The sequence below is a fragment of the Pituophis catenifer genome, unplaced genomic scaffold (genome assembly GCF_029215685.1).
Source record: "Pituophis catenifer annectens isolate HBS135680 unplaced genomic scaffold, rPitCat1.0.hap2 SCAF_2, whole genome shotgun sequence".
NCBI classification, from domain to species: domain Eukaryota; kingdom Metazoa; phylum Chordata; class Lepidosauria; order Squamata; family Colubridae; genus Pituophis; species Pituophis catenifer.
This window is the reverse complement of record NW_027256882.1, coordinates 23,863,521-23,875,088: the sequence shown is the minus strand read 5'-3', so window position 1 is coordinate 23,875,088 and position 11,568 is coordinate 23,863,521. Positions and strand designations below refer to the sequence as shown.

Below are 11,568 nucleotides of genomic sequence, written 5' to 3'. Positions count from 1 at the left end.
CAGGAATCTGCAACCAGCTGTCATAGATATTGGGACCTCTATGGCTCTGTGCTAAAATACAGCCTCCAGGTTTCTCCATAGTTGGAAGAAAAAGACAGCTTAGACAGCTGAAATCTTGGGACATTTCAAAATTCTCCCAAGTCAGAGGGAGATTATTGAAATCTTACAAGAGTGGGTCATTTCTGGCCTGTTAATATCTTACGCCAATTTTTTTACTTCAGAGAACGCTAACGCTAAAAACCGGATGAGACGCTATTGCCGATTCCTGTTTGAATCCAAAGCTGCAAAGCATTTTTTTCCCCCGGTTGTTGCCGCCGTTGTTGTTCCCGTCGGTCAGAGATTCGTCTTGTTTTGCAGGTGGGTCTGTTGATGCTGGACGCGTAGCCACTTGCGATCGAAGCCTTCCCCGCAGTAGGAGCATTCGTGCGGCTTCTTCCCGGTGTGTAGGCATTCGTGGCGGACCAGGTCTGACCGCCAGCAGAACCCTCTCCCGCAAAAACAGCACTCGTAGCGTTTCTCCCCCGTGTGCCGTATACGGTGCCGGAAGAAACTCGCTATTCCGTTGAAATCTCTGCCGCATTCCTCGCAGTGCTTGATCTGGTCCTTGGGGATCTGTGAAGCAGGAGGCGGCCGCTCTTTCGGCTTAGGTTTCACCTTGCGGGGAGTTGAAGAGAGCATTTCCACCTGGATGGGCAGGTGGCTCTTCCGAAGCCTTTCGGAATGACGGCGCGGCTGGACGACGATGTCTCTTCCTTGCCTCCAACGGCAGGAATTGGCTCTTCCAGGAAATACCGCTCGGAGTTTCACGTCTCCGAAATGTCCCCACTGGAGTTTTTTCTTCTTGCTCACATTGGTCTGCTTGTAACCTGCTGAAAGGAAGAGTAGAAATATACTCAGGGTAGACTTACAACAGTTCATTTAGTGACCGAAGTTACAACAGCAATGAAAAAAGTAATCCATGAGCGTTTTTCACACTTAACAACCGTTGCAGCATCCCCGTGATCAAAATTCAGCCGCTTGGCAACCGATTCATATTTATGACGGTGGCAGCGTCCTTTACTCATCTTTTGCGACTTTCTGACCAGCAAAATCAATGGGGAAGCCAGATTCATTCAACACCTCCGTTACTAACTTAACAAATGCAATGATTCACTTAACCGCTGTGGCAAGAAAGGTTGTAAAATGGGGCAAAAGTTCACTCAGCAACGGTCTCTCTTGGCAACAGAAATTTGGGGCTCAATTGTGGTTGTAGGTCGAGGACTACCTGCATCGAACACTGAGTTTCAACTTTTAAACAACCAAGGGTGTAGAGAAGGATGTGAGAAAAACCTTGGGAGACAGGAGGCAGAATTGAAACTTAGTGTAACTCAACCACGGCATCTTTAAACCTTGTGGACTTCGACGTCCAGAATTCCTCAGCCAGCCATGTTGGTTGGGGAATTCTGGGAGTTGAAGTCCACGCCTCTTCAAGTTGCCACGGTTGAGATACAATGGCCTAGACAATGGTCAGATAAAAGAACTCTTATCCCACAGAAGAAATGGGTGTGTGGAAAGCATCACAGAAGGGACCCTCCCTAGTTCCCTGGAAAGTAAATATAAGGAGGAGAGAAGTGTTTTCGGACTTGCAAGTGTCTGTAACCTTAAATTAACAGAATATCACAGTCAGAGGGGACCTTTGAGGTCTTCTAGTCCAACCTCCTGCTCAAGCAGACCATCTACTATTTCAGACAAAGAGGACTTGTAATGATTGAAACCAAGCCTGAACTCATCTTTCCCTGAATTTTGAAAGAATTCCATTTAAGGTATTGAGTGTGCAACATTTTTAGGACCGATCTCTGTGGAATGTGTAAGGAATTGCATGAAGGATGCAGCTGGCTGTGATTAAGTCAGAAAGCAAGTGTGTCCAATACATATTTACATTTTTATAAATGCCATTGGCTATGTAAGGATTCCCAGGATTAGAACAGAACAGAACAGAACAAAATAGAATAAAAGGAGTGTTACTACTCATGGTTTTGATTTCCTGTCTAGACCACCTCAAAGGCCTGACAAAGGGTGAACTTCGAATCTGAAGTCCTGAACAGGAGGCCCTGACCAAGATTCCTCACCATTCACCCATACAATACCCTAACTTTATGTATTTTCTTGTGCCGCTAACAGGTCGTGTTCTCCATCAGATCGTACCCGGCAGAAACAGAAAGCCGAAGTGTATACAGAATTTGATTTTAGGGAGCCAACTAAAGTGAGCTCTTCAAAATCTGGAATGTTTGCGCTGCTTTTTCTATCCCACTTTTACTCCATGGCTGTTTTCGAACGCAACTCGCAAAGCTGGCACCTAATTTTTTACTTACAACACACATTAGCCCCAACAACTTCCAGTCACTATAGAGAAGGGGTGTCAAACTCAAGGCCTGGGGGGGCCGAATTCGGCCCGTGGGGTGCTTAGATCTGGTCCGTGGGGCCGCCGTGGAAATAGGAAAGGAATGGCCCGTGGTGCCTCTGCCAGCAAAAACAGAGGTTGGAAGACATTTTCCCAGGCAGAGGGTTGCAGCCGAAAACAGAGCTCGGGAGCCCGTTTTCGCTGGCAGAGTTCTTGGGCCACCACAGGTGCTCCCGGCACAAGTGATGTCGAGCTGGCCACGCCCCCCTGCCCGCCCCCCCCATCAAACACAACCCTGATGTGGCCCTCAATGAAATCGAGTTTGACACCCCTGCTATAGAGAGTTGATGATTGGAGGGGAGAAAAACCCCAACCTTCCTCTTCCAAGCAAATGGGACACCCCTATATTTAGACAGCAGGATAGTCATTGCTGCATTTTTAAAAAATAGTTATAAAAAGCTTCTTACCGGGATAAAGTTGTGGTGGTAGTGGCGGGATTTGCTGCTGTTGACTCTCTGTGTTGGTTGGGCTCTGCATTGATGCCGTCTCTGGTTGAGTCTTTGGTTCTTCTGGCTCCTGAAACAAACAGAAGATTTTCAGTGGCACAGTGTTGTGGCCCGTCAGCGGCCTGTGCAGCTAGTAGCTGATTCTGACAGCGAGGAGGCTGGTGTGGTGCTGCGCCAGCAGCCTGTACAGCTGGCACTCGAGTCAGACAATGAGGAGGCTGGAGAAGATGTGGTGCCAGAGGCGGGGATTCAGCCAGGGCCTTCAGAACCTCCAGAAGCTCCCTTAAGTGAAGAGGAAGAAGAGGAGGAGCCTATTCTCGATGCACGGGCGCGCAGAGCTGGCAAAAGGCAGGAGTGGCTCCTCAGGAGGAGGTCTCCTTGAGAGTAAGACTTGGGGCTAATTGGCCACTCCCTTAGCCTATTTAAGGATGACGACTGAGGCAATTTGCAGGGAACAACTTCGTTCACTCTCCTTCGCATCTTGATCTTAGTTCTCTTATCAGTTTCCTGCAAATTGCTTCTGGGCTTTCTGCCAACCATAGTAAGTTTACGATTATTTATTCTTTGGATTCTTGTAGGCTGTTAAGAAAGTTAATTAACAGCCTTTGTTTGAAAAAGACAGATTTAATTTAGTAAACTAAGGTTTGTACAGACTTTGTGTGTGCTGCGTTCTTTGGGGTCCGTAGCTGGGGCAGAACACACAGTGAGCTGTTAGTGGCGCAGTGGATAGAGTGCAGTATTATTGAGCTAACTCTGCCCACTGCCAGGAGTTCGATCCTAACCGGCTCAAGGTTGACTCAGCCTTTCCATCCTTCCGAGGTGGGTAAAATGAGGACCCAGATCGTTGGGAGCAAGAGGCTGACTCTGTAAAACCGCTTAGAGAGGGCTGTAAAGCACTGTGAAGCAGTATATAAGTCTAAATGCTATGGCTATGGAGCGGTATATAAGTCTTAAATGCTATTGCTATATTAGAACCCAGTGGTGACAGTTCACAAAAATTCACACTGGGAAGTTTGCATATATAATATGATATCTCACTTCACAACAGGGGCAGAAATGAGGTCCAAAATCCATCATGGTCTTGCGATAGCACTTAGCAGGGTGGATTTGATTTAAATCAAGTTGATTTAAATCATTAATAAAAAGGCTCAATTTAAATCAACTCAATTTAAATCATAATTTTTAAAGAGCAACTGTCATCTCTGTCCCGCAGCGGCTCTTCCTCTAAACTGCTGTTGACTCACCGACAGTCCCAATATTGCAGAATATACAGCCTCATACTATATAATTAAGCTCCATTTCATGCTGAATAAACTAAATTATTAATGTATCTTAAATAGAAAAGTATCTTTAGATAAGATTTTTTACTCCAAAAGCATTTTATTAAAATAAATTTGATAAAAATAAAAAAAAATCTGATTTTTATCCACCCTGGCATGTAGACTTATATACCGCTTCACAACCCTCTCTAAGCAGTTTACAAAGTCAGCCTATTGCCCCCAAGAATCTGGGTCCTCATTTTACTGACCTCGGAAGGATGGAAGGCTGAGTCAACCTTGAGCCTGGTGAGATTTGAACTGCCAAATTGCAGGCAGCCGGCAGTCGGCAGAAGTAGCCTGCAGTCCTGCACTCTGATCACTGCGCCACCGCGGCTCACTTAACAGGGTCACTAACTGATGTCTCACTCAATGACCCAGTAGCTTAGCAACGGGTCCCAATTGTCATTAAGCGAGGACTATCTGTACAGCATTTCCGCCACCCACCAGGGAAAAGGGGGCTTTTCTCACCTGCTCTTCCCTCTTTTCGGCCGTTTGGAGCCGTCTCAGAAACTCCTCGGCCAGACCGACAGCTTCCAGGCACGTGTCCGGAGTACGTTCCTTGACCCAGTTTTGCATTTCCCGCGGCAGGATGTTCAGGAACTGTTCCAGAAGCAGGAGTTCCAGAATCTGCTCTTTGCTGCTCCTTTCGGCCCGCAGCCACTGACAGAAGAGCTCCTGGAGCCGGGCGAGGACTTGCCGCGGGCCCTTGGCTTCTTGAAAGCAGAACCGGCGGAACTCTTGACGTTGCTTCTCCCTGAAGGCGGCCTCTCGGTGTAGGACGGCCGACTTCACCTTCCAGTAGTCTTCCCGATCCTCGGCGGACAGGGCGACGAAAGCCTTCTCGGCCTCCTCGCTGAGAGCCGGCAGCAGCCGCGTCACCCACTCTTTTCTCGGCCAGCGGCAAGCCACGGCGACTTTCTCGAAGGAGGCCAGGAAGGCCCGAGGATCCTCCCAAGGGGTCAGATCATCCAGCAGCTGCTTCTCGAAAACGGTGTCCTTCAGGAACTCCTGGAACTGCGTTTCCCACAGATTATGCATGCTCTGGTCCTCTTGCTGGTGGGGCATTTCCAAGAATCCCCCCATCCCTCCAGCTTGGGGGGCGAGAGAGGGCTGGGGGCCCACTCCTAAGCCCAGCTCGGATTGCAAACTCGCAGTGTCGTCCCGTAGCCCTCCTTTCTTGGCCAGCTCCATCTTGTTTTCCAGCCCATGCCGGAGGCCTCGTTTCTTTCGCAGCTTTGCTCTTCCCATTTAGCCAAAGTTAGGCCCGCCTCGCACAACCCTTGCAAAAAGCCGTTTAAAATGGCGACCACCGAAGCGCCGGAAGTGCAGACACAGCGAAGAACTTCTGTTCCGGCTGCCTCACAAAGATCTGGAGGGTTTTGTGGCAGGGAAGCAAGCTTCCAAGCAGCTAAAGAAAAGAAAGAAAGAAAGAAATTGCAATTATCGCTTGCAGATTTTTGAGGGATGTGGAAAAACACTTGCAAAGAAATCACGAAGTTCAGTTTGCGAAGCAAAGGACTCTCGCTTTGCTCTCTGAAGAAAAAAGCAATAGGATTCACACGGGGATTGAAATGAAGGTGTTTCATGGAGCTAATTGAATGAAACTCCCCAGGAAATTTGAATACAGGTAGTCCTCGACTTACAACAGTTCATTTAGTGACCATTCCAAGTTACACTGGTACTGAAAAAAGTGACGTATGTTCGTTTTTCACACACACCATTGCAGCATCCTCATGAACATGTGATCAAAATTGGCAACTTATGGTTCATACTTATGACCATTGCAGTTTCCCCGGGGTCATGTGATCCCCGTTTGCGACCTTCTGACAAGCAAAAGTCAATGGGGAAGCCAGATTCACTTAACAACTGGGTTACTAACTCAACGACTGCAGTGATTCACTTAACGCGCCAGAAAGGTCATAAAATAGGGCAAAACTTACTTCACAAACGACTCACTTAGCAACATAAATGTTGGGCTCAATTGTGGTTATAAGTCAAGGACTGCCTGTATAGCTTTTACCAGAGTTAGGCAGTGAGACTTTATTCACCCTTCACAAAAGGGTGATTTGCAATTATCACAATTATTAAATAAAACCACGTTAAGCCAAAACCAAACAATAAATGCACATTATGGATTAGTGCAGTTTTTCTCAACCTTGGCACCTTTTAAGATGTGTGGACTTCAAATCCCAGAATTCCCCAGCTGGCTGAGGAATTCTGGGAGCTGAAGTCCACCTGTTAGCATTGTCAAGGTTGGGAAACACTAGTTTAGGTTACTGTCTAAGGAGCCACCCCTTGCTCAGTGCAGGAACACACTACCACAATACAGGTAGTCCTCGAGTTATGTCCACAATTGAGCCCCAAATTTCTGTTGTTAAGCAAGACATTTCTTAAGTGAGTTTTGCCCCGTTTTATGACACTTCTTGCCACAAATTGTTCAGTGAATCACTGCAGTTGATAAGTTTGTACCAAGGTTATTAAATGAATTTAGTTTCCCCACTGATTTTGCTGATCAAAAGGTGATCACATGACCTTGGGAGACAGCAACAGTCATAAGTGTGAACCAGTTGCCAAGCATCTGAATTTTAATTATGGGGCTGCTACAAAGGTTGTAAGTGTGAAAAATGGGCATGTCACTTTTTCAGTCATGTTGTAACTTTTAGTCACTTGAAGGGTACCTGTAATTGTTTTATTTATTAAAATGTGCTGTATTTAACTCTTAATTTCATTTTATGCACCCAAGTGGTTGGAAGGAGGCTTCTCAAAACCGTGACCCGGATATGTAATCTCGCTCCTCAGTTTGATCCTCCAAGTTAAAAGGAATTTCATTAGAAGCCAGAATCAAAAATATTATTTTTTTTAAATGCCCAACCTATTTGGGGTAGTTTCCTCCTTTTTTTTTTTAAAGCAAAGGATCATTTTTTTTCAGCTCCAAGGAAGGAGGATGGGTTGAAGTGGGCATTTATCTTCTCTTGAACTCCAAATCAGTTCCAGGATTAGCATTTCAACAGCTTCCCTGAGGCTCCACTACCACCAGGTGCAGCTAATCCATTTGTAAATTATTTGTATTCCTTGAAGACCCAAGAAAACCAGATAATGAAAATGGGAACTGTTTAGCAAGACAAAAGGTTGACTTCCCCTTTTTAAATGGGTTTAGATTGGCAAGAGGTCAGCCACAGGGGACAGGGTGTGTTATCAGAATAACTGAGTTGGAAGGGACCTTAGAGGTCTTCTAGTCCAACCCCCTGCTCAGGCAGGTGACCTTATACAAACAATTTAGGGGATATCTTTATCAGGTCATTTGAACATTTATAATACTTTGCAGGAACCTGGCTCTAAATCTTTCAAATCCATCTGCAAAAAAAGTGCTGCCCCCCTCCCCCAATTTAAGAGCTGAGGACATATTAAACACATAAATTACTTGCCATAAAAGATCGTGATATATTATTATTATTATATTATTATTATTTTATTTTTATTATTATTATTATTAATGAGATATATATGCCGCCCTATCTCCAGCCGGACTCAGGGCGGCTCACAACAGTAAAAGACATCTAATGAAAAAGTTAAAAAGAAATCAGATCCAAATCTCCTAATTTAACAGTTAAAAGTGCAATTAAGACTAACAAATTAAAAATTAAAACCCCATATAATAATTCAATACAGCGTTATAAACCATCCATTAGTTGGATTTTATAAGCATACCCAAGTCACAGGTTTCCAACGATTAAAGCTTACCATCGACAATAAACTTGACGATCTAATCACGGTTTAAACTAATTGGTGGTAACGCTAAGCCACTAATCACCTTTGCCTGTTCTCTTTTAGCCCACCACCTCTTCCAAACCCAGCCGGCCTGGCTGACCCAACTTTCCAGCCCCAGAAAATGGAGTTAATGAAGTATAAAGCACGTGTAAAACGCAGCCAGGCCCAAATCTCACACTTGGTAGGCGCCGCCAGTTGGCATTAAAAAGGCAGCGGCGGCCTAGGGAACTCCTTGCCACGTGATCCTGTGAATGAGACACAGGAAAGGAAATTTTTTAAAAAAGGGGGGTGGGAATAGGGGGAAAATCTCTTTATTTTTGGATGGAGCATGGAGGCTGGATACGAAAGGCCCTAATCCAATCAGATTTTTTTGGGGGGGGCAGTTTTTAATGCCTTTTACTACTATTTCTTGCAAACGTCTAGGAATTTCATAGGCGCCTTATTTCAATCTAGATTGATTTATTAAATTTATATTTAATATAAATATAAACCCGCCTGGCTATTCAAAGCGACGTTTTTTTCTTCTTCCCCATCCTCAGCCATTTTCTAACCCAGTTTTCCACGCGTGAAATCCCAGATCGTGGCACCGGGGGAGTGGGGAGGCGGACAATCCGGCCACGCTCGCAGGGGAAAAAAAAGGAAAAAGTCCTTTTTTTAAAGAGGGTATATTGCCATGTTTCTTCTTCCTTGCCGGAATATGGATGTTGGGTCTATCAACGGAAAGGACCTGCAAAAGCAAGCGGGGAATCATAACGCATCCAAAGAAGCGGGTGGCGGTGAGTTCCGCAAGCTTTAAACTCCCGCGCCCCTCCCAAGCCCAGAGAAATAGCTAATGATGATGATCAATTCGCTGCAAACCATTTTGCTCCCCAAAAACTCACCTTGGATCCCGCTTGAGTGGGAAGGAAAACTGGGCTGCGCCGGCGTCTTCGTCTTTTTTTTCTTTTTTTTTTGCACGATGCCGGATCTGGGTGCGAATCTAGCCCTGCCCCTCTTAAAATTTTGCAAGACCCCTCCCCTCCCCTCCTTCTCTGGCCGCGCCCCCTTTGGGTTGGGGGTGGGGGTGAAATGTAGATCTGGTTCAAGGTGAGATACCGGTAGGAGCTTTTCGAGAGGTGGGAAAAGCTAAATTTAGTAAAATCCTTAAAAGGGGTTGGGGACGCCATTCACACGTTAATGGGGAAAAGAGCGGGAGAAAAGATTTGGGGAAATAGGTTTGGGAGATTGTGCTCTGCGAGGCAGGTCCTGATTGGTTGGTTGGTTGGTTGATTGATTGATTGATTGATTGATTGATTGATTTGGGCTCCGTTTTTCCTCTGCCAGCTCTAGACACTAGATAGGTTTGGTAGAAAGAAAGTAGCTGGGTCAAAATCTACCCAAAATCCTGGCTCCATGCTAGTATTTCTCAGGGTCAAGAACCCATCATCCCCAGGAATAGATGCATGTCAGGCTAAGGCTGATATCCATTCCAGAGTTCCACCTGCATTATAAGCAGGTGAATGACCGCTTAACCAGGATCACATTGGGGTGGCTTGCTAAAACATATTACATCCAGTGGTGGGATTCAAATAATTTAACAACCGGTTCTCTGCCCTAATGATTTCTTCCAACAACCAGTTCACCAAACTGCTCAGAAAGTTAACAACCGGTTCTCCCAGAGTGGTGCGAACTGGCTGAATCCCACCACTGATTACATCCTAAACCATGGTTTACAAACCAGTGATCATACCCATGGAGCAGTGTTTCTCAAGGTCGGCTGGCTGGGGAATTCTGGGAAATGAAGTCCACCTAGCTTAAATTTGTTGACCCTGAGAAATACTAGTATGGCTGGCTGGGGAATTCTGGGAAATGAAGCCCACCCAGTTTAAATTTCTTGACCCTGAGAAATACTAGCATGGAAGTAACACAAGCCAGGTCTTTGGGTGGATTTTGAGCCAGCCGCCCTGTTTGTACCAAACTTATCTAGTAGTCTAGAGCTGGCAGAGAAAAACAATCAATCAATCAATCAAATGGCTGGCTGGCTGAGGAATTCTGGGAAATGAAGTCCACACAGCTTAAATTTGTTGATCCCTGAGAAACACTGCTCCATGCATTGATGGGTATGATCACTGGTTTGTAAATCATGGTTTAAGGATGTAATATGTTTCTGCAAGCCAACTCAATGTGATCATGGTTAAGCGGTCATTAACTGCTTAATGACTGCTTAATTGCACTCACAATTTCTGGAGGCAAGTCATTCTGTGAATTAGAATAGAATAGAATAGAATAGAATAGAATAGAATAGAATAGAATAACAGTTGGAAGGGACCTTGGAGGTCTTCTAGTCCAACCCCCTGCCCAGGCAGGAAACCCTACACCACTTCAGACAAATGGTTATCCAACATCTTCTTAAAAATTTCCAGTGTTGGAGCATCCACAACTTCTGCAGGCAACTTGTTCTACTTATTAATTGTTCTAACTGTCAGGAAATTTCTAAGTTGCTTCTCTCCTTGATTAGTTTCCACCCATTGCTTCTTGTCCTGCCCTCAGGTGCTTTGGAGAATAGCTTGACTCCCTCTTCTTTGTGGCAGCCCCTGAGATATTGGAACACTGCTATCATGTCTCCCCTAGTTCTTCTCGTCATCAAACTAAATATACCCAGTTCCTGCAACCGTTCTTCATATGTTTTAGCCTCCAATCCCCTAATCATTTTTGTTGCTCTTCTCTGCACTCTTTCTAGAGTCTCAACATCTTTTTTACATCGTTGCAACCAAAACTGAATGCAATATTCCAAGTGTGGCCTTACCAAGGCATTATAAAGTGGTATTAACACTTCACGTGTTACTGCTTAATTGTTCTCACCTTCAAGAAATTCCTGCTTAATTCCAGGTTGCTTCTCTCCTTGGTAAGTTTCCATCCATTGTTTCTTGTCTTGCCTTCTGGGGCTTTGGGGGAAATAGTTTGATCTCCTCATCTTTGTGGCAGCCCCTCAAATATTGGAACACTGCAAGAGAAGATAACCAGCAGTGAAGGGGATGGACTCGGTTATACAGGTGATGGGGGCACCAATTATCATTAAAAATGTAAATTATAAAAACTGCCAACCTTCAAGATGCCTCAAACTTTTCTTTTTAGCGAGACACTTGTCTTGCAAACTGGCTGACTAACTAGGTGCCATCAGGTTGGTGTTGACTCTTAGCAACCACACAGGTGGCTTTCCTCCATGATATTCTACAACAACCTTCAATTCTTCTGATGGTGCCCTCATCACCACTGTAACCGAATCCCTTGTGGCTGACCTTCCTCTTCTCTTGCCTTCCACCTTTCCCAGCCTTGCCTTATGGACCCCTGAATAGAGTAGGATCATCTGAGCCTTCATCCTTTGTGCCTCAAAGGAGAATTCCAGTGTGAGAGAGAAGGGTATGTGTTTTTTACTCCAAAGTGGCAGCTTAGATTATTCCTTTTACTTACAACTAGCTGGATATCTGTGCAATCCCTCAGGCTTGCTTCTTCTCTTCTATCCCTCTCCCCCCTTTTTTTTATTTGATTTATATGCCGCCCTTCTCCGGAGACTCAGGGCAGCTTACAATGCGTTAAGCAATAGCCTTCATACTTT

At 45.2% G+C, this 11,568-nt stretch overlaps 1 protein-coding gene across 1 annotated transcript; it reads right to left on the bottom strand.

Moving 5' to 3' along the window:
• Positions 1-333: 333 nt before the first annotated feature.
• On the bottom strand, positions 334-5,453 carry LOC139311877 (zinc finger and SCAN domain-containing protein 16-like). Its single transcript, XM_070936402.1, has 3 exons — positions 4,674-5,453; positions 2,848-2,956; positions 334-866 (listed from the first exon to the last, which is right to left on the bottom strand). Exons 1-3 carry the CDS (start codon positions 5,451-5,453, stop codon positions 334-336), a joined length of 1,422 nt encoding a protein of 473 aa, XP_070792503.1.
• Between the last annotated feature and the right edge of the window lie 6,115 nt (positions 5,454-11,568).

Bases quoted from the DNA above. Each gene is read 5' to 3' on its own strand.
- LOC139311877 (XM_070936402.1), bottom strand. From the start codon at position 5,453: ATGGGAAGAGCAAAGCTGCGAAAGAAACGAGGCCTCCGGCATGGGCTG. The intron at 2,957-4,673 runs GTGAGAAAAGCC...TGTTTGTTTCAG, and splicing joins CCGAAAAGAGGGAAGAGCAG to GAGCCAGAAGAACCAAAGAC. The intron at 867-2,847 runs GTAAGAAGCTTT...TCCTTTCAGCAG, and splicing joins ACCACCACAACTTTATCCCG to GTTACAAGCAGACCAATGTG.